The 23,276-nt window shown below is 43.3% G+C and overlaps 1 protein-coding gene across 1 annotated transcript in view; it reads right to left on the minus strand.

Annotated features, from left to right (window-relative positions):
• Positions 1-23,276, minus strand: part of LOC120801368 (myosin light chain kinase, smooth muscle-like) — a 54,943-nt gene that overhangs the window by 26,051 nt on the left and 5,616 nt on the right. Inside the window, exons 4-11 of the mRNA XM_040148265.1 lie at positions 19,213-19,320; positions 15,289-15,486; positions 14,841-15,048; positions 14,673-14,717; positions 13,773-13,874; positions 11,117-12,033; positions 4,349-4,465; positions 1,865-1,924 (exon numbers count right to left, since the gene is read on the minus strand). Of these exons, the coding sequence (XP_040004199.1) occupies positions 1,865-1,924; positions 4,349-4,465; positions 11,117-12,033; positions 13,773-13,874; positions 14,673-14,717; positions 14,841-15,048; positions 15,289-15,486; positions 19,213-19,320 (1,755 nt within the window). The remainder of the gene's footprint in view (positions 1-1,864; positions 1,925-4,348; positions 4,466-11,116; positions 12,034-13,772; positions 13,875-14,672; positions 14,718-14,840; positions 15,049-15,288; positions 15,487-19,212; positions 19,321-23,276) is intronic.

The following is a 23,276-nucleotide window of genomic DNA, read 5'->3' on the forward strand; positions in this document are numbered from 1 at the left end:
GTCACGCAACCAACTCAAAACTCACTGTGATCATCCATCACTAATGGATCACGCCCTGTCCACAATGTTGTCCAGACTTCTTCTTCTGGTCATTTCCAAACCAAATACTGTACATCATACTGGGAAAAGAAGACCGCTGTCTTCCGAAAACTCAGACACCTGAAACTTTATTGTGCCAGAATTTGTTTCCAACCAGTTGGATCAGATTTTTAACAATAAATTGTGTCTGAAAATCACTCCCTATGTGCTATAGAGCACCACTCTATAAGTCTACAGTCTGACATTTATGCTTTATGCAGTGTCCTAAATTATCCCCGTTTCATGCTTCAGAGGCTTGACGGTACCTGATCGTAACCAGGACAGTGGTGCACGTAAACATGGTGAGTGAGCTCACAAACCATCCACATCAATAAATCCTACACTGAGGTATGCAGAGTGCATTTACAACACACACAGGAACGCTTTAGAGTAAAATCATAAAGATAAGAGCAGATTTTCCACTGAGGGCTGGGGAAAGAGAGAAAACCTGAAACTGCTGCAGCAACAGTCCACATGTCAGCTGTACTGTCTGATGTACAGCTACTTTCATATAGCTTTCTAACATAAAACACTGAGCAGACACAGCTCGTTTTAGCTGAAATCTCTGGCTGGCGGTCCCAGAACTCACTGTGAAACACATCCACCGATTTAAAGTTCTGGAGACTAAAAACGGCCGGAAGCTGAATTCTAAATATGGGATCAAATTCTCACAAAGTGATGCTGCAACGACCAACGACAACAAGCCAGACAACAACTAAAAACCAGCCAATCAGAACCAACAGACAAGGAGCTGCACCTGGTTAGCGCGGCCATAAACTGCAGGATCCTGCACAGAAGCATGCTTTAATTTGTGTGTTTCGTTTTATTCTCTTATTTTCTAATTTAAACATTATCGTCATTATCATTTTACATCAAATGTAACTTAACAAACTAGAATCACCGCCACTTTGAAGGAATCTCGTAAAAGGTATTAAGTGTATTTTGTCATGGTTAGTGTATGAATTCTTGAGTTAAGGCCAAAAACACGTTTTGTGAGGTCACAGTGACGTTGACCTCTGACCTCCAAAATCTAATCAGTTCATCCTTGAGTGCAAGTGAACATTTGTGCCAAATTGGAAGAAATTCCCTCAAGGCGTCGCTGAGGTATCGACGTTAGCGAGCGACGGACGGACGACCTGAAGTCGCGATGCCTCCGGCCACGACGGCATCGTGACGCTGGTGTTCACGATAAAAGCAGAGAGACAGAAAAATGAACAAAAACCATAAAACGCAGCTTCTCATTCCTCCTGCAGGAATCACTCGTTAATCTACCATCAGCTCTAAGAGTCTTCAGCCACGATGCTTCAGCTGGTGGATTTTACCGCCGTCGTAACCTTTAGATGATTTTGGGAACGAAGCCCTGAGCTGCTGATGACTCTCAGTCAGCAGAACAGATCAGCTCATTAGCCTCAAGTAAACTGTGGCACTGAAAGGGTTAAGTATCAACCCTGATGTTATCCAGGTTTAGTCAGTTTGGAGGGGGGGCAGCTCAGGAAGCGGCAGGGCTGATGGGAAACGTGGTCCTTATTGTGGAGAAGAGAGCGTTGGTTTACTGTTATGGAGGTAGGAATAATAATCTGACAGTGATTTACGCACTGATGTTTCCAATGACACACAGAGACGCTTTAAATAGAAACCACCGACCCTGAGAGAGTGTGTGTGTGTGTGTGTGTGTGTGTGGGTGTGTGTGTGTGCGCACGTGCGTGTGGGAACCAGTGCTCCCAGCCTGCAGCTCCTTATTGGGGCAAAAGGAAAGAGGCTGCTGCTGCATATTTTGGAAACTCACTCTCCGAGGTCGGAGTCGCCTTCTTGGACTTCTTGTCCGCCGGAGAGTTTTCTGCCGGGTCTGCAGGAGGACGGGAGACATAGACACACAGAGAGATGAAGAGGGAGAGAGAGAGAGATGTATTAGCTGTTTCAGCTCTGATCGTGAGAGCTGTTCATACTAAGCATCAACTCATCCACTTTCTTGCTTTTAAAATGTAAATGCATCTGGCGAACACTGAAGAAAGTGGAGAGGATTCAGTTCTTAACAACAGGGCTGAAACAGAGGCAAGCACCAGTCCAGGTCCAGTCAGGCTGCACTGGCCTCCAGTATCTTGATCTGAGGTTCTGTTTCTCATAAGAAAAAAAGCTCCACACAGCCAGGTACCTCTCCCCGGCGTTTTATAACCCGCCATGCACTCTCTGTTAATCTTGCTCCCCCTCCCTCCCTCCAAAGGAAAACCGGAAATGCAGCCTTCATCAAATCTGCCCCCAGACTTCGGGACTCAGTGAGGGTCGGAGCTGTGTGACAGTAAACTTCAGTCCTCTCTCAGTTTAATGTGGATGTATCTGATCACAGCAGAGCTTGTGCAGGAACCTGATTAATGCTGATGTGACAATAAAATGCTGATTTTCTCAGCAGCAGCAGTTTGGAAATGGCTGCTGAGTAACGGAGTGTTTCTGAGATTAGATCAGCGTTTCATCCTGGTTCAGTGTCCGACAACAGCAAGAGGAAAACATGAAATATGTCAAACCAATTTCTACATTCCCGTCAGCCTCAGCTGCGATTTGAACTGAATGCGAACACGCGTGTTTCCAGGAAGGATTCGGAGATTTTGGATAAATAGACTCTGTGTTGATTCATTCTAATTACAGGAAACTCCAACCAGACAGAGACTGCTGAGGAATCCTGGGGGGGGGGGGGCTGTCATGTGTTTCTCTGCCATGTTCACTGGAAAACTTGAGACTTTTCTTAGGTTTCAACAGGCAGTTTTATATGTAGATTACAGGTACGTACATACAGATGTAGACAGATTGAATATAGGATGTAACATTGGACCTGGACCGTGATTATATTTAAATTTCAAGGGGTCTTAGGTTCTAATCTGATGTTGTTGGAGAAACTGGGAGGTGTTTGCACTTCTTGGGCACATCGATACAAAGACTGAATGAAAGAATCAGGTAACGTCAGGACAAACATTTTATGAAGAAACTAGATGTTTCTGATTGATTCACAGCTGAATTAAAGCGGACGTGCTAAACATCAAGAATACATTTAGATGCAGTTTCCGATTTAATATTTGATATGATAAAAGGCAAAAGCTAAATTAAAGTCCCAGATTTTTTAAAGGGATATTTGTAAGCAGGAGTATTTGAGTCATTAGTCATATGGGTGCAAATGTTTTTGAGCTGCAAACACTAACAATAGACTATTAACCAATTCCTCTCTGTCTTTTCCAGACAGTCCATTGTATACAGTAAAAATACTCTGGCAGGAAAAAGTGCCAGGTTGTTGAGAGGAGTTTTGTATGTTTCTTCCATTAAGGCAAAAGACCATATCAGAGGTAGAATTTTAATGATGAAAGTAAAAAGTATTAAATAATTGAAATGACAAATTAAAGCCTGTTTTACTTTTCTAGACACTGAAGGACATTTAAGAAATTTGGGGTAAAAGGTGAGATGGAGTTTCACTATTAATAACTAATGTCCACAAAAACCAAGTAAAATTAAATTCCCAGATTTTTGAAGGGAGTTTTGTATGTTCCTCCCAAAGAGTGCACTAAGGGATATGAATGTTTTAAGCTTTAAACATCAACAAAGAATTACAAACCAACACCTGCACGAGGAGTTATGATCTGAGAAAAAAAAAAAGTGATTTAAAAGGCCAAATTAAAGACAAAAAGATAAAATATATGAACAAAATGGTGTTTCACTGTTAATATGACATGTCCATACAGGAGAGGAAGGAACATTTAGATGCTGGATTGTTTAAGGGATTTTGGTGACTTCCTTCAGTACGAAAAATGACCATTAAAGTGTGTAAATGGATGTTAATATTTATTTACAGTATGTTAAAAACAGGTGCTGCTTTCTACACAGTGGAGGTTAACTTATACAGTTTGTTTTTAACGTTTTGCAGAAGCCTTTCACAGACATCAGTTACGGCGTGTACCCGCTTCAGACTGAAATACAGTACACGATCTGATTAAACCAAGGATGTGTTTAGACGAGAGGTGACACTCGGAAGTAATTACAAATTATATCCATGTTCAAATTCGGTCATTAAAATCTAAAGGGTTCATCACTGAGATCATGATATTTTGTCAGCTGAGGTGTGTTACTGAGGACTGAAGTGTTGGATTCGCCGCCCGATGTCGCCTCCACCACCAATGACACCAAAAAAAAAGGGGACATTTTTCTTGGCATTTCTGAAGCTGGAAACAGATGTTGATATACAATATGAGCAATGATTGACGGAAGACACAAAAAGACGTGAAGTTCTTACCGTCTACTAGAACCATACAGGAACTTTCAGCTTTTCCTGCAGAGTTCTCGGCTCTGCATTTATACTGGCCTTCATCCTCTGGTAGAGCTTTGTCTATGGTCAGAGAGCACAGGCCGCCTGCAACACAACACAACACAACGCGACATGATACACTGGCAGAACAAAGATTGTTAACACACAATCGGTAACCTGCTTCAGGAGCTATTTAAAGGAAAAGCTGGACATGAATCCTCTGACAGATCCAGGTTCAGACTGATCAGATCCATGAGTTCAACGAAGCGAACGTCTCTCAATGTCCACGGCGAAGCTGAGCCGAACGGTTACTAGTTCGTCCTGTGAGGCCAGCTAGCCTATTGCGACACTGCCACGACACCTGCACATTTCACCTTAATTACTCGGGCTGGGCGTCTAATTAAGTAAGAAGAATATGCACAACGTGGGACTGAATTACTGCCGTCTGTAGGGAAAACCACTGAGCCCCGAGCAAACACTGGCCTCTGTGAGGTTGGGCCCCCAATGTGATCAGGATATGAATAAAAATATTTCAGTTAGTTTGTGCACACAGCATGAAAATTAGTGCTCAAAGCATTGGTCTGTTATATCAGCAGCCCATTAACACCCAAATGACCCCGAAGCTGTCTCAGTCATTTGTACATCAGTTAAGCAGCAGAACAAACATTTGTGCTTTATAGTTTCTCAAGTTATCACAGTTTTATTGTCTGACACATAAAACTCACAACTTGAGAATTAATGAAGCAAATGTGAAAATGTGCACAAATGACGTACAATTTGTTTCTTTTTCTTCCTGGTTCCTCAGCTTCCCGTTGAAGCATTTCAGTCTTGGACATTCACTATCTGGGCCCCAAAGTTCATGAAGAGTTCATGACATGGTAACTCTTCTATACCATCCTAAGGTCGTTTAATGTGCTCGTGCTCCGAGGGCGAGAGGTTCCTTGTCTCCTGTGCCTGAATATCTTCAGTCACGGCTTTGTTTGTCGGACAAAACAAGATGCTTCCAGATGTTTCAACAAGCCCTGCGATTAGTCACTACGTCACCAAACCAAACATTTCAGGAAAATGTGTGGATGAAAGTTGCTGTGCTGCGGATACAAAGTCGTAGTGATCATTTCTAAGTAAAACTTTTAGGTTCAGTTGCTCTTCAGGTGCGGAGCGGGTAGAAACGGTAGAAACGCAGCAGAGGTCTGTGTGTCCTTGTGTCGGTGTGATGTGAATAAATCTTAGCTGTAATCCAAACACAGTGAGTGTGTGTCAGTGTGTGTTAATGCCTTCTGTCTGATTTGTTAGTGAAGTGCTACAGCCAGATGGACTGCTAACGCTAAGCTAACCGTCTCACTTGTTTAATCTGATCAGGTTTTGTGTGTTGGATATTCAACACTTTGACATTTAAGATTTTACAGTGACAGATAGGCCTTCTTGAATCCTGCCGGCACTAAATATTCCCTTCCCCTGTGACGGAGAAACCGGCGCCTGAAATGACATCTGTGTTATTACCGTTAGCTCCCCCGAGCCGGTCTGCACGCTGTGGATCGCTGCATATGTACATTGTAATGACGCTGGATAGACACTAAGCTCTGGTAATAACTCATTAGTAATGAATTCGTGAGCTAACAAATGCTACGACTGAAATCTCTGGTGTAAAGTCCAGTACGGAGACACAGCAGAGGCTTGAAGGGATCAGAAGTTTTCTACAGAAGCCACCACATGTTACAGAAGCGGCTATGCATTGTGGGAAATGGTCATTTTCTCTGAATTTCAGAGAGATGCTGAGATTTCTCATGTCTGTGTCAGGACACGGTGGCTTAGCTTAGCATAAAGAATGAAAACAGGTGAAAAACTGTTATCTTAGCTCACCATAAAAACTGGAAACGGGGGGAAACAGTTAGCTTAGCATAAAGACTAGAAACGGGGGGAAACAGCCTGACCCTGTCCAAGGTTCAAAACTACACCTGCCAGCATCTCTGAAAATCACTGACGAACATGTTGTGTCCATGCAAAAAAGAAAATTAGCAGGTTTATGATTTCGGGAGGTGTTGGAGTAATTCTCGTTCAACAACGGTGCGTTTATCCTCCCAGTCCTTCTGTGCAGCATCTATGGCTGTAGTGAGGATTGTCATATAACAAGTCAGAGCACCGGTTTAGGTTTTGGTCTCTGTACAGACTCTGGCTGCTGAAGGAAAGAATCTACTACTACATTTAGTACAGAAGTGTGATGTGTTATTTCTTGCAGTAACAGTCCCATTCATTCTTCCCATAGACAATGTCAGTGAATTGCAGTTGGACCGACATGAAACTCTCCTGCTTCAATCATCAGTTTTCTCAGTATTGCAATCTTTAGCTTCAGCTCACTGTTAAAGTGAAGCTCTGTGATTGTCAGTGAAATACACCCAAAAAAAACAAACAAACAAAAGGGATCTTTCTTTTTAACAAAAAGCTCTATGTCTCTGTAGGAATCCTATCTATAATGTTGTCAGGGATTATAATCACAATCTGAACCTGCCAGTGGCAAAAACAAGAACTTTTAGGGGACGTACTTTGACAAAGACAAATGCACCGTTTGATTACATTGCAGCAGCTGTTTGACGTTTGATGTTCTTTTAAAATGCCTGGAGGGCGAAGTTGTTCTACAGGGCCCAGTGTAAAATGGTTTGCCTCTTACCTGAGAGATACAGCGTTTTCAGTTAGAATAGGGGACTGTTGTTCATCCCCTGATCCCTTTAACTGTGGCATCCCTCAAGGTCCAATTCTAGGGCCTCTTCTTTTCACTATATTTTCACCTTATATTACAGGTAATTGCAGGTTACGGCCATTTCTGATGCCAAACTTTGCTGCTGAACAGCAGAAGATGAAACATTTCTTTCTATTTTGGAAGTGTTTTTAATAACATGTTTTAGTTTTTCTGCTGCCAAAACAGGATAAAAGAGTATAAAAAAGTTTGTGTGTTAATGATTTTCTTCCCACAGCAGAGGACCCCTTGACTGTTATGGAGTAAAAGTACTGGACCGGACTGTTACTGCAGGAAGACATAAAAACTTCAAGTGAAACTGTACCAACGTTCAAAGAAAGATCTCAAATGTGATACAGAATGAGGAAAACTCTTCACTGCTCTGTAACAGTGTCGTCTCCACAACAACAACATCACCACTGTTTGCCTCCGTTGAGACTACAGCTGTCTCAGGACATCTGAGTGACCTGTGACCTTTTAAATGTGACAAAGAGTCCACACAGAGCTGGATCAGGGGCTGTCCTGCAGACTGAAATAACAGAGGGGAGGATTACTGCTGTCTGACACACACACACACACACACACACACACACACACACACACACACACACACACACACACACACGGGGGGGAAATCCTCGGGCCGTGTCCTCATTTGTTCATAAACACACACACATATATGCAGATATAGCAGCAGGTCTTAACTGTGCAACAGGGAACCATTAGGACATCACTGTGTGTGCGTTTCTATCTTTGTGAGGACATTCTGTCTATTTGAAAGCAGCATTAAAGGGAAAATTTGTATATTTTTGTATATTGTAGAGTTCAGTTCGGGAAAGATCCTGGTCTGGTTTAATACAGAAAAGGTTCACAGTGACTTCAGACACAACCTGTTTATTTACACTGAACCTAAACCACCATCTTTCCTGGACCTGAACCACAGACGGGACTCTGGATGTGAACCCGGTCTCTGGTGTGATGGTCATCCAACTCAACCACCTCCTGCAGACTCTGCAGTTATTAAATGTAGCTTCATTCATTTGAAACATACGTTCATCAGTGAAGAGGATCCAACCAGGGATTATGTTTCCTACAAAACATATTTCCCATGACAGTTTAGCTGTACAGAAACTTAATTGTCAGAGACAAGGTTACCTGGACACTGTAGTGATCACACATGTCATACAGACGCAAAACGAGCAGAAAGAGGAGGAATTAACCCGTTAAAGTGCCAGTCTGGAAGATTTTCATTTAAATAAATGTCTGTTAGTCACTGTCTGTCGCCCAATGAGGTAACACAGCGGTGACTGGGCCTGTGGTCACTGATGGAAGTATCACAATATCTATATGTCTGCAGTTTTATGAACTGGGCGTCTGTGGAGACCTTCCCAGAAAAAATGCTGCATTAAGTTACTGCTAATGCAAACCGAAAATTCCTGCTGCTGCAGCTTCATGTTAAAAACGTTTAACTGCCGAAACACTGATGGACTTTTATTGTGAAGTAGTCACGGGCAATGCAATGTGTTTGTCAGTGAGCTCAGCGCTTCGTTCATTAAAAATGCTTCTACAAAACAAGACAGCGGTCGTTCGTGTCATTTCTGGACAGAGGATCGGTTTGAGAAGTTGCAGGGAGCGCTGGAAGAAGAAGAGCAGCCACGGTGGCTGTTAGATGAAGAGCTGCAGGCGACAGGCTGCAGCTCCACCTCCACCTCCACAGCCAGGTAACCAGCTCCTGTCACCGTGTCCTGCTGTTCAGACTCTCAGAATTACGAAAAGGGACAATTACTGCCTGACGTCTTGATTAAAACCACAGTAGTTTGTCTCGCTCTCCCCAGAACTCTGGGACCTGTGGTACTAAACCACATCTGCCGTTACCACCAGTAAGTACAGGTGTCGCCAAATCCACCAGGACTGAAATCCTCCGGACTGACACTTTAAAAAACAAATAATTCATTTGTTAACTGAAGTCTTTTGTCCACTATGAGCTGACAACTGTCTCCTGACAGTAAAAGTTATAACTGATGTTACCGTTTACAGCAAGAGAGAAAAAATTTAAGATCTTCGTAAATGAAACTGAGTCCAGTGCTTCTTAAGACTCTCAGGTCTGTAGATACTTTGTAGATACTTGTGATTTGACACCTGTCTGAATGATTTACACCTTGGTTCTGACTTATCAGGTTTAATCTGTCTCTAAATACTATAATACCCATGAGCCTCAGCTGCTTCAGAGCAGTAGTGAAATGATAAAACTGATTCAGATTCAGAAAGTGATCTGATTTATTCTCTACAAATTGCAACCTTTAGCTTCAGCGAATCATAGCGATTGGCTGTTTATTAGTGAATTGCAGCCTGGGAGTTGTAGTTGACGTCTCCCCTTAGTTTTTATGTCCATGGGCTTCTGGTACCTTTGACTTTTTATCAAAGATCCAGTGTTTGCGTTTTTAAAAAGGGGTTTGGGATGTCAGACAATGGTCATAACAGATTATAATCTGGTTCATACCCAGATCTATAGACATGTCTAAGTGTTTATTAAAGTTCAGTATTTGTTCTAACTTCTCCTGTGAAGACATTTTATATTATTACATCATTGTCAGAGTTATTACATCTCTATAGAGACGAACAGACACAAAACGCAAAATGAATGAAGTCTGAAGTCTCAAATGTCCAAAGGGCATTTTCTCCTGTTGAATTTTATAATTTAATAACTACTGAGGGTTCACAGTTTGGATTATTTTGATTCTCTTTGCCCTAATTCAAAACAAATAAAGGAAAACAAACAGTCCAGATATAAGCTTAAAGGCAACAACATATATAAACTCAAAGCTCCGTTCGGTTTATCTGACCTTTTAAACAACACTGCCTGTGTAAGACACACAAGTTGCTTATCATAAGGAAAACTGACAGCGCGTGCATCTTAACTGCGTTCTGGTCGTTGCTAGGAAGAGAAATACACTCAAACAAAAAGATCCAAGCTCAAGTGGGACTGTTTGTCGAGCAAATTCATCACCGAAAGCTACGCAACGTTATGGCTCCAATCAAAACTTTGAGACCCACTGCAACCCAAGCACTAAATGGATTCTCAGAACGCTCTGGAACTCAAATGCAATTCTCGACACAAAACTCACCAGCTCACAGAACGTAAAGGAAAAGGCTTGAATGGATAATAACAGACTATAATGCATATGTAAGCAAATCCGAGTGTTTGTCAATGTATAAAACATTCAACAAGTCTTCACAGCAGACGTTAGAACAACTGCGGTACATTGATTAACACGTTTGTACATGATTATAACCACATTATAGTCTGGGTTATAACCAGTTCTAAGTGTTTTTGCAAACTACATTTCTTAGGGTTTTGAACTGTCGGTTGGACAAAACAGACCATTTAATGAGATCAGCTTGGAGGGTTTTTAATATTTTCTCAATGATTAATCAATTTATAGAAGAAAATTCATTGACAATGAAAATAATCTTTAGCTCAGCCACAAAACTTGGTGGAATGTCCCTTTAACTGACAGGAACGATGAACAGGAGGCAAAAAACTGAGCTTTTTCTTTGAGGATGAAGTGAATGAATCAGTGCTGGTCCTCATAAGTGAAGATAACAAGTGTGTGTGTGTGTGTGTGTGTGTGTGTGTGCGTCCTATGTAAAGTGATCTGTTCCCATATGAAATACCAGTAATACTCTGACAGCGCTGTCACACATCACATCCTGCCTCTCCCGCTCTATTGTTTCAGATCTGGTTCTATTAATAGGGTCTGAGCTCCATCAACAGTTGCTTCAACGCCAGACGTTTCGCCTCTTTCTACTGACTCCATCTCTGTAAAACTATCGCTCTCCTCTCCGGACTTTAGTCAAACTCGTCAACATCTTTATCTCTAGTTTCTGGAGGAGATCCTGAAGTTTACACAGATACCAAACATGTCGGGATCACTGTGGAAATGTGTTCGAATGAAGCAGGAGACATATTAGATTCTGGCACTCTGAGCAGGTGTTTGTGCGTGTGTGTGTGCGTGACCTCTGACCTTCGTTGGCGAGGACGATGAACTTGGATGGCTTGACGACCTTCCCGTCCAGTGTCCAGGTGACGGTGACGTCTGCAGGGTCAGAGGTGGTGGCGGCGAGGCGGCACTGCAGCCGGAGCCGTTGCCCATCCACCACCGTCGCATCACTCAGTTTCTCCACGAACTCCGGCACCTTCCGTCCTCCTCCTCCTCCTCCTCCAGCACTCTTCTTCTCATTAATCCCTCCATCCACACAGTTGTTGACCGCTGTCTTCCCGCTCTCCCCATTGTTCTCGGGGCTCGCCACCTTCTTCTTGTTAGCGAGGACGGAGCGGAAGTCGGCGGTGTTCTTTCCGGGCGTCTCAGCTGGTTTGTTGCTGTTGCTGGCAGTGGTGCTCTTCTTCCCCAGCACGCCACGAAAGTCGACCTGCTGCGGGGAGTTCACCTTGCGCTCCTCCTCGGTCTTGGGTTTGACGCCCTTGAGGCCCTTGGCTTTAAAATCCATCTGGTGGCGGTGGTGGCGCTGCTCGGCGGTGGCGGTGGCGAGGCCGGCCTCCCTCAGCTCCTCTCCCTGGTTTTTTTTGGCGTGAAAAGTTCGGCGTCCCAGCAGCGAGCGGAAGTCCAGCTGCTGCGCCTCCCTCTGTCGCAGCTCCTCTTCCCCACACTCCCTCGTTTCCACACAGTGTTTGAGGAGGCCCCGGGGAGCAGCAGCGGAAGAGTCCTGGTCACCCTCCTTCTTCTTCTTCTCCTCCTCCTTGTGCAGGTGCAGCAGTTGCTGGTTCTCTTTCGGCTCCTGGTTGGCCTCCTGCCACTGCCGACTGACACCGCCACTGCCGCTGCCTCTGTGCTCCACGCCTCCTCCTCCTCTGGCACCTCCTCTCAGCACCACGGTCCCACCAGCTGCACCTCCTCCTCCTCTTCCTCCTCCTGCTGCAGGGCTGGGCGAGCGAGCACAGAGACAGATGGAGTGAAAGAGAGAGAGAGAGAAAGAGAGAGAGAATAAACAGAGCTGGGTTAAAGCCCCCCTGGAACAAGAGGACAGGCTCCTCCCCCGTACATCTAGGGGCAGGGGTGGGGGGAGGAGGAGGTGGGGGGTAGGAAATGGACCTCGACTCAAAATGTCCATGTTGCATCACAAGTGACTCGACTGCCCGTATAAGGGCATACACCCAGAACTGATCACACACACACACACACACACACACACACACACACACAGATGTAAACACAAGTGAAACTGGACTCTGAGGACACACTCCTTCCTCTGAGTTCACTTAATTCCCAGTTATCCGAGTTACTTTATATGACTGGGAGTTCATTTTTTTCCAGTCCTCGTGAGTTTTCATTCAGTTTCATTCAATTCTGTTCATTTTCAACTGTAAAGTTGTAGGTTATTTTTTTTACACTTTCATCAAACTGCCTGAAAAGCTAAACATCATTTCTTCAGAGTGTAAACAGTGGTGGAAGAGAGAGAGGAAATACTGGCTCTGATCGGTTTGGTTGATATGGACGGATTAGAGAAGCTTTAGGGAATTTCAGAATATAGGACAGACCAAAGGATGGACAGAAAGATGAATGGATGGATAGAATGATGGGTGGGAGAAAACAGAGGGGTGGAGGGCTGGGAATCGCGTGAGTGGATGAGTAATGATTAATGGAGCGACATAAACTTCAGGATGGAGAGATGGATGACAGGATAAAGAGCATTTTGACTGACAAACTCTTCTACAAGTTTTGTCACAATCACCCATCAAACCTCTGACTCTCACTGCATGATGTGATTCACAGTTGATTTTTATAAACTGATGGTCCAGAAGGTTCTGACTAGTCCCAGATGAAGTGAACAACGTTCATCATCCCGTAGCAACGGCTCAGGTCGAGCTCTGGGATTTATCCGACGGTGGGTGAACGGCTGGTTCTCGTAGTCAACGTGTTGGATGTGGGAGGAACGTGCTGGTGTAAAGACCTGAACCGCTTTGACAAGGACCAGATCTAGAAGACCAGAGGACTGGATCGGAGCACCTCTGAAACAACAGGGCTGGTGGGGGGCTCCCGGTCAGAGGTGGTCAGAGGAGGGTCAGACCATGAACAACACGTGGACGGTCGGGTACTGTTCACCGTTTACCGGGGGAAGTGACGGCACCAGGATGCAGCGTTGGAGGAAGACCAGCCAGTGGAGGGATGTGATGCTCTGGGCCATGTTCTACTGGGAAACCCTGGTCCAGGCATTCACGTGGATGTCAATTTGACACCTACCTGAACAATGCTGCAGACCAGGTACACCCCTAGTGTAGGTAGTGGTGTCTTTCAGCAGGATAATGCACCTTGCCACACTGCACACATTGTGGCCCTGGATTCCTGGACTCCAACTTCTTCAGATATCGACCAGATTGAGCATCTGTGGGATGCGCTGGAACAAGTCTGATCCAACTTACTTTCCATTCTCACGTGAGTTAATGAAAATGAAAAGTGAAAAAATAAATGAATTCAAAAAACTGAGGTGAATCTGCAGAGTATGTCCCTCTGGTAGCAGCAGCATAAAAACAGAAAGATGATAACATTTGAGTTTGAAGTACAGATTTAGTAAGAGATCTTGAAGTCAAAATCAAAACATAGAAAATAAATGAAAATTAAGAACACGTTACACGGATGAGAGTACAGGTGAATAAATTCTCACTTGTTGTCCTCTCCTGCTCGCCCCCCTCGTCCTCTCGTCCTGTCTGTCTCTCCATGAGTGACAGACAGAATGGCCACAGCAGTGCACTCCCCAACAGTGTTCCTGACACACAGACAGGCGGACAGGTGGACAGGTGGACAGGTACACAGACAGTGCTCAGCAGCTGAACTTCCTCTGACCCACATATACTCGCTATTTTTCTCACAGTACTCAAAAGTCCTACTGGAGTGACCTCTCTGGCACCCGAGAACCTTACCTTTTTCCTTGTAGCCCACCTCAATCATACTTATGTATGATCTCTTATATATCCACTCTGGCACTTAAAAATACAGAGATGTCTAAAAACCTAACGAACACCTCAAAGACCTACTTTGCATATACCAGAGTTGCCCGGTGATGTGCCTGTTCACAAGACGATAACATGGGAATCCCTCCCCTTTCTAACATCCACCCAATGTTGTCACAAACGCAACATTGTACTATACCTAGTTTAATTGTACTGCAATACCCTTGTACACTACTTTATTTTTTAAAACTCTTTAGTACCATGTTACACTGAAATCAGCAGTAAAAATCAATTAGTCCCAATGCTCTATGAAGCTCCCTTCGTGGTATTCTGATATATACTAAACTTACACCTCCAGCTAAATTGTGGTAAATACCATGGGGGACTGCATTAAGTGAAGAGATGGTTAGATTATGGATGGATTTATGGATGGGGGATGGGTGGTGCTGCCTCTGAGTGTAATCCTCACTTCATCTCCATACTATAGACCATAGAGGATTATTTTAGCATGTTATTGTCAACAAATATCTGCTTGTTTTTATGGTTTGGTCAATATATGTTGACCCCACTTTTTATACATATAAATATATACATTACAGTGTGTTTTTTCGTACCTCAGGCTGATCAGGTATTCTCCAGCGTGATGCTTCTTAACTCTCCTGAGGAAGAAGTAGAAGAAGGGGGAGGATTTATTCAGTAAAACAAGATTAGATCCTTGTTGGTCCGCTATCTAAAGGTTTAGAAACATATGAAACCATCTTGTCTAACTGTAAATTGTTGACCTGATCAGCAGTGAGATGACATCCTCTTTCTGCAGCAGCTCGTAGTCTCCTCCGGAGGTCAGAGGTCGGCTCAGGTCTGCTCTGGTCCAGGTGTACTGGGGGAAGGGGTCTCCAGCGATGGCACATGACAAAAGGACGTGCTGACCCACAACAGCGCTGACCGGTTTGGGTTTGGTGATGAACCAAGGCTGCACGCCCTCCTGAGGCTCTGCCAAAAAATACAAACCATCAGTAAGACCACAACTACAATTAAAACAAAAGCTTTAAGACAGACTTGAAAAATCCCAAACCTGTCCTTTGATATACTCTCCATGTGAACTGGCTGACTGAGAAGAATTCCCAGAATTCTGTTAAATTTATACTCTATATTATTTGCATGAATTTGTTACAGTAGATCCCTGACTTAGGTTTGGTCTCTTCTTCACATCTATGTGTGACTAAAGTTTACCCTCCACAGTGAGTTGGGCCTGTGTGTGGTCCTCTCCATACTGGTTCCAGGCCTGGCAGCTGTAGGTCCCGGTGTCCTCTGGGAAAACCTCCTGGATCAGCAGGGTGCAGTGGTTCCCCTCCCTGTGGAGGTGGAAGTCCTCTGACTCCGTCACCTCCTGACCGTCATGAAGCCACACCACCTCTGGAGGGGGGTCACCTGAGGATCACCACGACTTCATCAGTATCAACAAATCTCAATCAATATTCGTTGATCAATAAACACAACCATCAGCCGTCTCTGAAGATTTAACAGGTTTACACTCAAATTCAAAATAATCCTTCCACTGGTGAGTACTACTGTGTTCAGTTAACTTCATAACTAAGAAATTTATATACTGTACTTGTGGAGATTTTGTTCAGATGATGATGATAGAGGAAAGGTCAGAGGGTCACCAAAATTATACCTGCAGTGATAATTTTCCAGGACATTTATGAAAAACCTGCAACACTTTGCAGACAGCCTACAGGTAGAAAATTGGTAGAAAAGTTAGAAAAAAAAGATGTAAGTCAATTTTCCAGTTTAATAAAATTGATTTTAGGAATGCAAAATGAAACTGATAAGCATTACACAGACCCCAAACACAATGCAAACCACACAGTACAAAGAACATTGTAGGACAGATGAAAGCTGAAAAAGTCCAAAATGAGGTCTTGGTGTTTGGCTGTCAGTGTAGATCAGAAAGGTTTATCGTGCTCTGATCCTCAAAGGGTTCAGAGATGTGTGAGCAGAGATTATGTGTGTGAGCAGAAAGGTCATCATGTCAGGTCGCTTGTGAGGTTTTACGGTACGGCGTTGGTGAACAGCACTGCAAATGCAGAAAAATGTGTTTACTTTTTCTCAAAATCCAGTCATGAGCTATTGATAATACTATGTTTGGTACTGGCCGTGAGTACCGTACAGCTTGGTTACCACTGTTACCATCGTAGTGTAGTATGTAAGTATATTTTTAGCATGCTACCACGCTAACTCCCCCACCAACCCCAGCCTCACCACTGGAGCCACTGATGTACCAACAATGACCAGATCCCTCACCAGCTTCCCACCACGAACAATGATGCCAATTATGTAAATTACGGTGCTGCTGCGAATTGAACCTCGAGTCTGGTGGATGTGAATCAGCTGTGTACCGGTCAGACATGACCAAAACACAATAAATACAGCTCTCTACGCCTCCAACTAACATTTATTTTCATTATCAGATAATCTGCCTGTTATTTTATCCACTCATTAATTGTTTAGTAGAAAATAATGAAAAAAAGTCTTTCAGCATTTTCCAGACATCACGTCACAATCCAAAACCCACAAATATTCCATTTATTAGCATGTTAAAACAAGAAAAGCAGCAAATTAATACATTAGAGAACTTTGTGTTCAATACTGATTAGCTAATGTTAGCACGCTAACACACTGAACTAAGATGGTGAACATGGTAATTATACCTGCTAAACATCATGTTAATGCTGTCATTGTGAGTATGTTAGCATGCTGATGTTAGCATTTGGCTCAGAGTACAACCTCACAGACTCTACTGACTCTGGACTCTTAGTCTGGTTCAACTCTAAAACGTTCAGGTCTTCATTTCCCAAAAGCATAATCCAAAGGTTTGATGAGTGACGGCAGACACGAGCTTATATGGAGAAAAACCTCTGTGGAAAATCACACACACACACACACACACACACACACACACACACACACACACACACACACACACACACACACACACACACACACTCTGCTAAATTAATAATATGGAGCCTTCAGCTATAGTTCACTTCTATAGTAACTGATAATCAACTCATAACTCAAACCCAGTAACTGCTGTCAGATCAGTGGAACAAGAACCAGAACACACACACACACACACACACACACACACAGAGTTGTGTTTCCATCACTTCAGAGGACATTACATTGACTTACATTTATTTTCTGGAGAACCCTAACCCTAGATCCCCCTTCAGACCAACAGTGATGCGGGTTAAACCCGCCTCAGGGGTCTATCTGTATGAGTCCACTTGAATCCTCATTCAGGACCTTCCTCTTGTCCAGGGTTGGATGTAAGTTGATTTTCTCATGGATTGGGTCCCTGATGCAGGTTACCATTCAGGAATCTCATTGGCTGTGTTGTGCGCATATGATGTAAACACCTATTGCAAATAAACTCAGCTCCACACCTAGTGATCAGTCGTATCTTAAATTAAAGGTGATCGCAGAGAACATAAATCCTAGCAAATACACACACATACACATGGTTGACTGTACCCACCATGTTCATTCCTAAGAGTACAAACGTCCACTTTTATTCACGTCAGACGTGATGCTCAGTGACATATGCAGAACTACTGCAGCAGACCCAGGCTCGACGCACGTCTTATGTGAATGGTGACGGGTTTGACCAGTTAACAGTATCCAACGGTATCCAACAGTCCGAGGGTCCATGGTGTTGAATGCTAATCACTAAACCCAGGTCATATGTGTGTCTGCCACTTGAAAGTGGTGTTAGCCTAAACCTAACCTTACCCCAACCTAGTACTTCTCAACCTTTTTATGAGTGTCATCCCCTTGTAAAGATGAAAGTATTTCAGATAACACAATAAAATGAACTCTGTAATGTTTAACTGACTCAGTGGATGGTTGAACTGCATGGAGGTGGTCAGGTGTTTTAATTGATGTGAATTGGAGAAGATTTGTCAATGCCATGTCTCTGAGTCTTCGATGTTCGTCTTCACTGATATCCAAAATTCAACCAGTGGCTTCTCAGTGAACCTCAAGTCATGAGCCCTGATGACGACCCACAAGTCGGCTTTTGACACATTGTCATCGTCACGTCGTCACACATCATCATCAAAATCATCCAACAATGGTAAGGCATCGGTTGTAACTGTCCAGATGATTATACCACAACGACAGTTGTCTGATCCGTGCTTCAGTTTTCTCAGATAGGTTGAATAGCCATGATTTTTACCCTGAGGTCCTGCATTCGGATCATTAAGTCAGCTGAAAAACTGTCAGCTGGGTAGTCAGGCTAGCGGAGAGTTTTTTTTCCAAAAGAAAAAGCCTCACCTCCTCTCGGTACTCAAAGAGAACTTTTACTCTGGAAAGCCACTGGACGCCTCTACGGTGCAGCAGCTGATGGTGGTCGGGGATCCCCCACCATCTGAGGTCTGAGTGAAGCCAGACTTCAGCTACTTTTCCTTGTACTTTTCTTCATTTTTCCCGCTTTTGGCTTCTTTTCCTTTTGATTCTTTCTCTGCCTGCTGTGTTTTAATGTCAGCATTTTGGGATTAGATTAGAAATCGGTCCATGTCCCTGTAGCTCAACAACGGTGGTGAAGTACGCAATCAGTAGTCAGTCTCAGGAGTCAGTGTGTTTTTATTTATTTGAATGACCTGTAGGTAATATTATTATTATTTTACAAGTATTTCTTACACTCTTTAAAAAACAAATCTTGCTTTTATGTCATATTAACTTACTTAAGCACACTCACCATCACCCCATGGTGGGGTCCCCGCTCCCAGGTTAAGAACCACTACCCTAACCTTAACCTGACTGTCCACTAACCTTATCCTAACCTTACCCTAACCCTAAACCAAGTATTCACCCAAACATATTAAGATCTACATTATGGGAACTTGCTTTTGTCCCCAAAAAGAAGTTGAGTCCCTATAATGTGACTGTCTGATTGACGTCCCCACAACGTGAGCAATACCAGTACACACAAACACACGCACACACACACAGGAAATGAGGAGTTAGGACTTGTCCAGAGTAAATCTGTCCTCATCTCATCTCCACCATCTCCCTGGAGATCTGACAGGAAATACCACCACTAACACACAGACACAGACACACACACACACACACACAGTGTGGTCGTACCGGTCAGCTCCACCGTCATGGCGACTCTGCTGCCGTCCATCACCTTCAGGTTGGTCAGCCGGCGGATGAAGCGTGGAGCCTCAAACACTCCTCTGACCTCTGTGACCTCTAAAACAAAATTAGACATCACACATCTGTTCAGCTTAGTATCCACATCTGTCCTCTTCTGTTCTCAAAACTTTACTTGTACCTGGGGTTGGGGTTCAGTTTTATCGAATCTGAATCCTCTTGAATCCCTAATTGAATCAATTCAGTTCGGATCTGTGATCATCTGTTGTTGGACCAGGAGACAGAAATCCTACAGTTTTTAGTGGCAGCTACTCAATGAACCACATTAACATTAATGAACCCTAATTAATGCTGACGACCTGTAGCTCCAACCTGAAGCTGAGCTGAAATATTGATTGATTGATTGATTGACAGTGATTGTTGTGACACAGTGAAATAACAGCTTTTACAAACTGACTTTTACACCTGGTGTTTTACATACTACTTGATCCAAATACTGGAGCTCCCGATCCAGAACTCTGAGCTTAACAAGCTCCAGATATCGATCTGATGCATAGAAAGTTGAAGCTGGACTCTCCCGTATTTAACGAGCTGCGATCAGCTGATTGTTTCTCTGGAGAAGAGTCTCCACCCTGTTGAACTACGAAAACACAGGTCCCTGGGTGTTGTTGCAGCAGCTGGCTATTTTGTTGCCTGGGAACTAGATCCAAACTGGAACCGTCTATCAGAACCAACTGTAGTTTCAGTGTTTCGGACTAAGCTTCTGGAAAGTTTAAGTGGGTGCTGTGGGTGTGTTGACACTGGACTGATGTGTTTTTAATAGTTTCTGGACAATAGAGCAGCTCTGCTGCACAGAGGAATAAGACTGTTCAGTCAGCTTTAATGTCGGTACTGGATTATGGAGATGTTCTGTCCTGTCATGTTGCCCCATCATTTCTTCAGCGGCTAAATCCTGTTTATCATAATGTTTGATGCTTCATCACTAAGGTCAAATTTCATACTCATCGTTGTTCTCTGTACCACAAGGTTGGATGGATGAAATAATCATCCCGTGATATTCATTTATAAAGCTCGGCTGTTGAAGTCTCAAACTACCTCTCATCTCCTCTGACATTTAAATCTCATAACTACAGAACAAGATCCACCAACTACAGAACCTTAGATTTTCCTTATGTACCCACTAATCTTGGCAGAACTGGTTTCAGGTACTTTAAATGGAATGAACTGCAAACTGGCCTCAGACTAGAGTCCTTCTTACCCCTTGGAGATTTTAAAAACTTGTTATCTGATGTTTTTTTTGACTCTTGTGAATGTTTTTATTAGTTATTATTACTACTTCTGTTTGCTGATTGTGTGTTTGTCTGATTATTAATATTTTCTTATTCTCAGGTCTCTTGGAGAAAAAAAAAACAACACAAACACACACACACACACACACACACACACACACACACACAAAGTGAATGTGTGTGTGTCCTCTCTGGCATGTCTGATATGTACACAGAACAAAACCTTCTTACCGTACACACACACACACACACACACACACACACACACACAGTTACAGAGCAGACATACTGTATATTCAGACTCACATTTGCACACATACATGCAAAAATGTTACCGCACAAACACGCACGCACACACACACACTCACGTACGTGTGTAGGTGTGTGTGATGTTGGAAAAGAAAGGAAATCCAGATTCCATATATGGAAAAGGACGAGTCAGAATCAGACTGACGACCTCTCTCTCTCTCCACACACACACACACACACACACACACACACACACACACACACACAACCCTCCTCTGCTTTCAGAACATTCACTATTTGGCCAAAAGTATGTGGACACCCGTTGCTGACCACATCTTGTGTGGAGCAGATCTCTATTCGATCTGTAAACCAGGGACTGATACCTGGCTGTTCAAACCAAATATGAGGAGATGTTCATTTACTAGGATGAGCCAGACATTACGTCCTGCCTAAGATCCTGTTGGTCCGTTGAGAGACCAAGACCTCTGAAGGTCCCTGTGGTATCAGGAACCAAGACGTCAGCAGCAGATCCTTTAAGGCCAGTAAGTTGTGAGGTGGATCAGACTTGTTCCAGCGCATCCCCCGTCACCCCGTCTGTGGTTCATGGTCCAGCTGTTCAGTCACCGTCCGATAAAACCCAGAGCTCGACATGATCTGTCGTTACGAGATGATCAACACTGTTCACTTCATCTGTGACTGGTCAGGACCTTCTGTAAGGTATCTGACAAGTCGCTAAACTGCTGAATCTATCGGCAAAATGTCCACAGACATGTTTGTTTTCCACCAAAATATCTGATCCTGCAGCACAACATCCACTTGTAGTGACTCCAGCATCATTAAACTGTTTAATGGTTCTGTTTAGACTCTCACAGCACCTGATTCAGGTTTACAAAAGATCCTGGTCTGGTTTAATACAGAAAAAATTCACAGTGACTTTCAGACACAACCTGTTTATTTACATTGAACCAGAACCACCATCTTTCCTGGACCTTAATCAAAGAGCTGTTGTTGCCTAAACCACAGATGGGACTCTAGTTGCGAACCTGGTCTCTGGTGTCACTGACCTGGTTTTTGTATGTCCTCTATCCATCCCAACCGCCTCCTGGAGACTCGGCTGCTGTTAATTAACGTAGCTTCATTCATTCAAAAAAAACATTGCGTCTGAACATAATCCAGCCAGAGATTATGTTTGTCATAATAATGTAATTGGTTGATTTAGTGATTTATATCATTTCTACAACACACGTCAGAGCTGGCTAATGCGTAGCTGTTAGCTAACGCTACCTAAACTGTTATTGTTTTAACTAAACTGCTAAAGTGCAGATCACTGTTTCCAGACAATCAGAGCCTAGAACCTACCCAATCATCATAAAAGTAGTGTGTGTTTGTTTTCGTTCAGTCTGAGCTTAAATATCAGCATATTTAAAGGATTTTTCTTTCAACAAAGTCTTTTGAAGTCTTCACTCATATGAAAAGATGAAAACTTCCACAAGAAAACAGCAGGAATAATGTTGCCGTGGAGTCAATGAGTTATGCTGTGAGCAGCAACTGGAATCCCCTTTTCTTTAGCCTCTATCTGTTTCCATTCAGTCAAACTGTCCCATGAAGAGCTGCTGAATCAGCTTTGATCAGCTCCTGTTAGCCGTGGATGTGCAGACAAGGAAACTTAAAAACATCAAGATTCTGAATGAAGTTCTGAAGCCTCTTCTTCCTCTGGTTTCTCTGTGGATTTTTGGAGCTTTGTTCTGGAGGGACAGCAGAGATCATGATATCTACAGGTAGTGGACGTCCAACTGAATCATATCAACATGTGTCTTATGTCTGTTCAGATCTGACTCTGGACTCACTTTGATTTTTGGTACAAAACAGCATCAATCTTTCTCCGAGGGTTTTAATGTAAAATAAGTAAAAAACAAACTTCCGGTTGTTTTTAAAACACCTTCATTCACCCCGTCCCCCTGTGTCTAACTCTGCTGAACCTCAACACACACTCACAGCTAGAGCGAGTTGATGTGTTTTGACATTGGGGCTTCCTCTTCTCTCAGTGTTAGGGGTTAAACCAAATCAGTGTTTTACACTGCAGACTCAACCAGTTGGTACCCACTGGTTTAAAGCGACTCCTTTAAAGCGACTGATTAAAGCTGACGGATGTAGACTAACTGGTCTAAAAGCGACTGGGCTTAAGCGACTGGTTTAACCTGACTGGTCTAGACTAACTTTTTTTAAACTGGTCTAGACTGAATCCTTTAAAGCGACTGGTTGAAACTGACGGATGTAGACTAACTGGTTTAAACCAACTTTTTTTAAACTGGTCTAGACTGACTGGTCTAAAAGCGACTGGTTTAAAACTGACTGGTTTAAAACTGACTGGTTTAAAACTGACTGGTTTAAAACTGACTGGTTTAAACTGACGGATGTAGACTAACTGGTTTAGAGCGACTGGTTTAAAGCAACTTTTTTAAAACTGGTCTAGACTAACTCCTTTAAAGCGACTGGTTGAAACTGATGGATGTAGAC

The sequence above is a fragment of the Xiphias gladius genome, chromosome 16 (genome assembly GCF_016859285.1).
Source record: "Xiphias gladius isolate SHS-SW01 ecotype Sanya breed wild chromosome 16, ASM1685928v1, whole genome shotgun sequence".
Lineage (NCBI taxonomy): Eukaryota > Metazoa > Chordata > Actinopteri > Istiophoriformes > Xiphiidae > Xiphias > Xiphias gladius.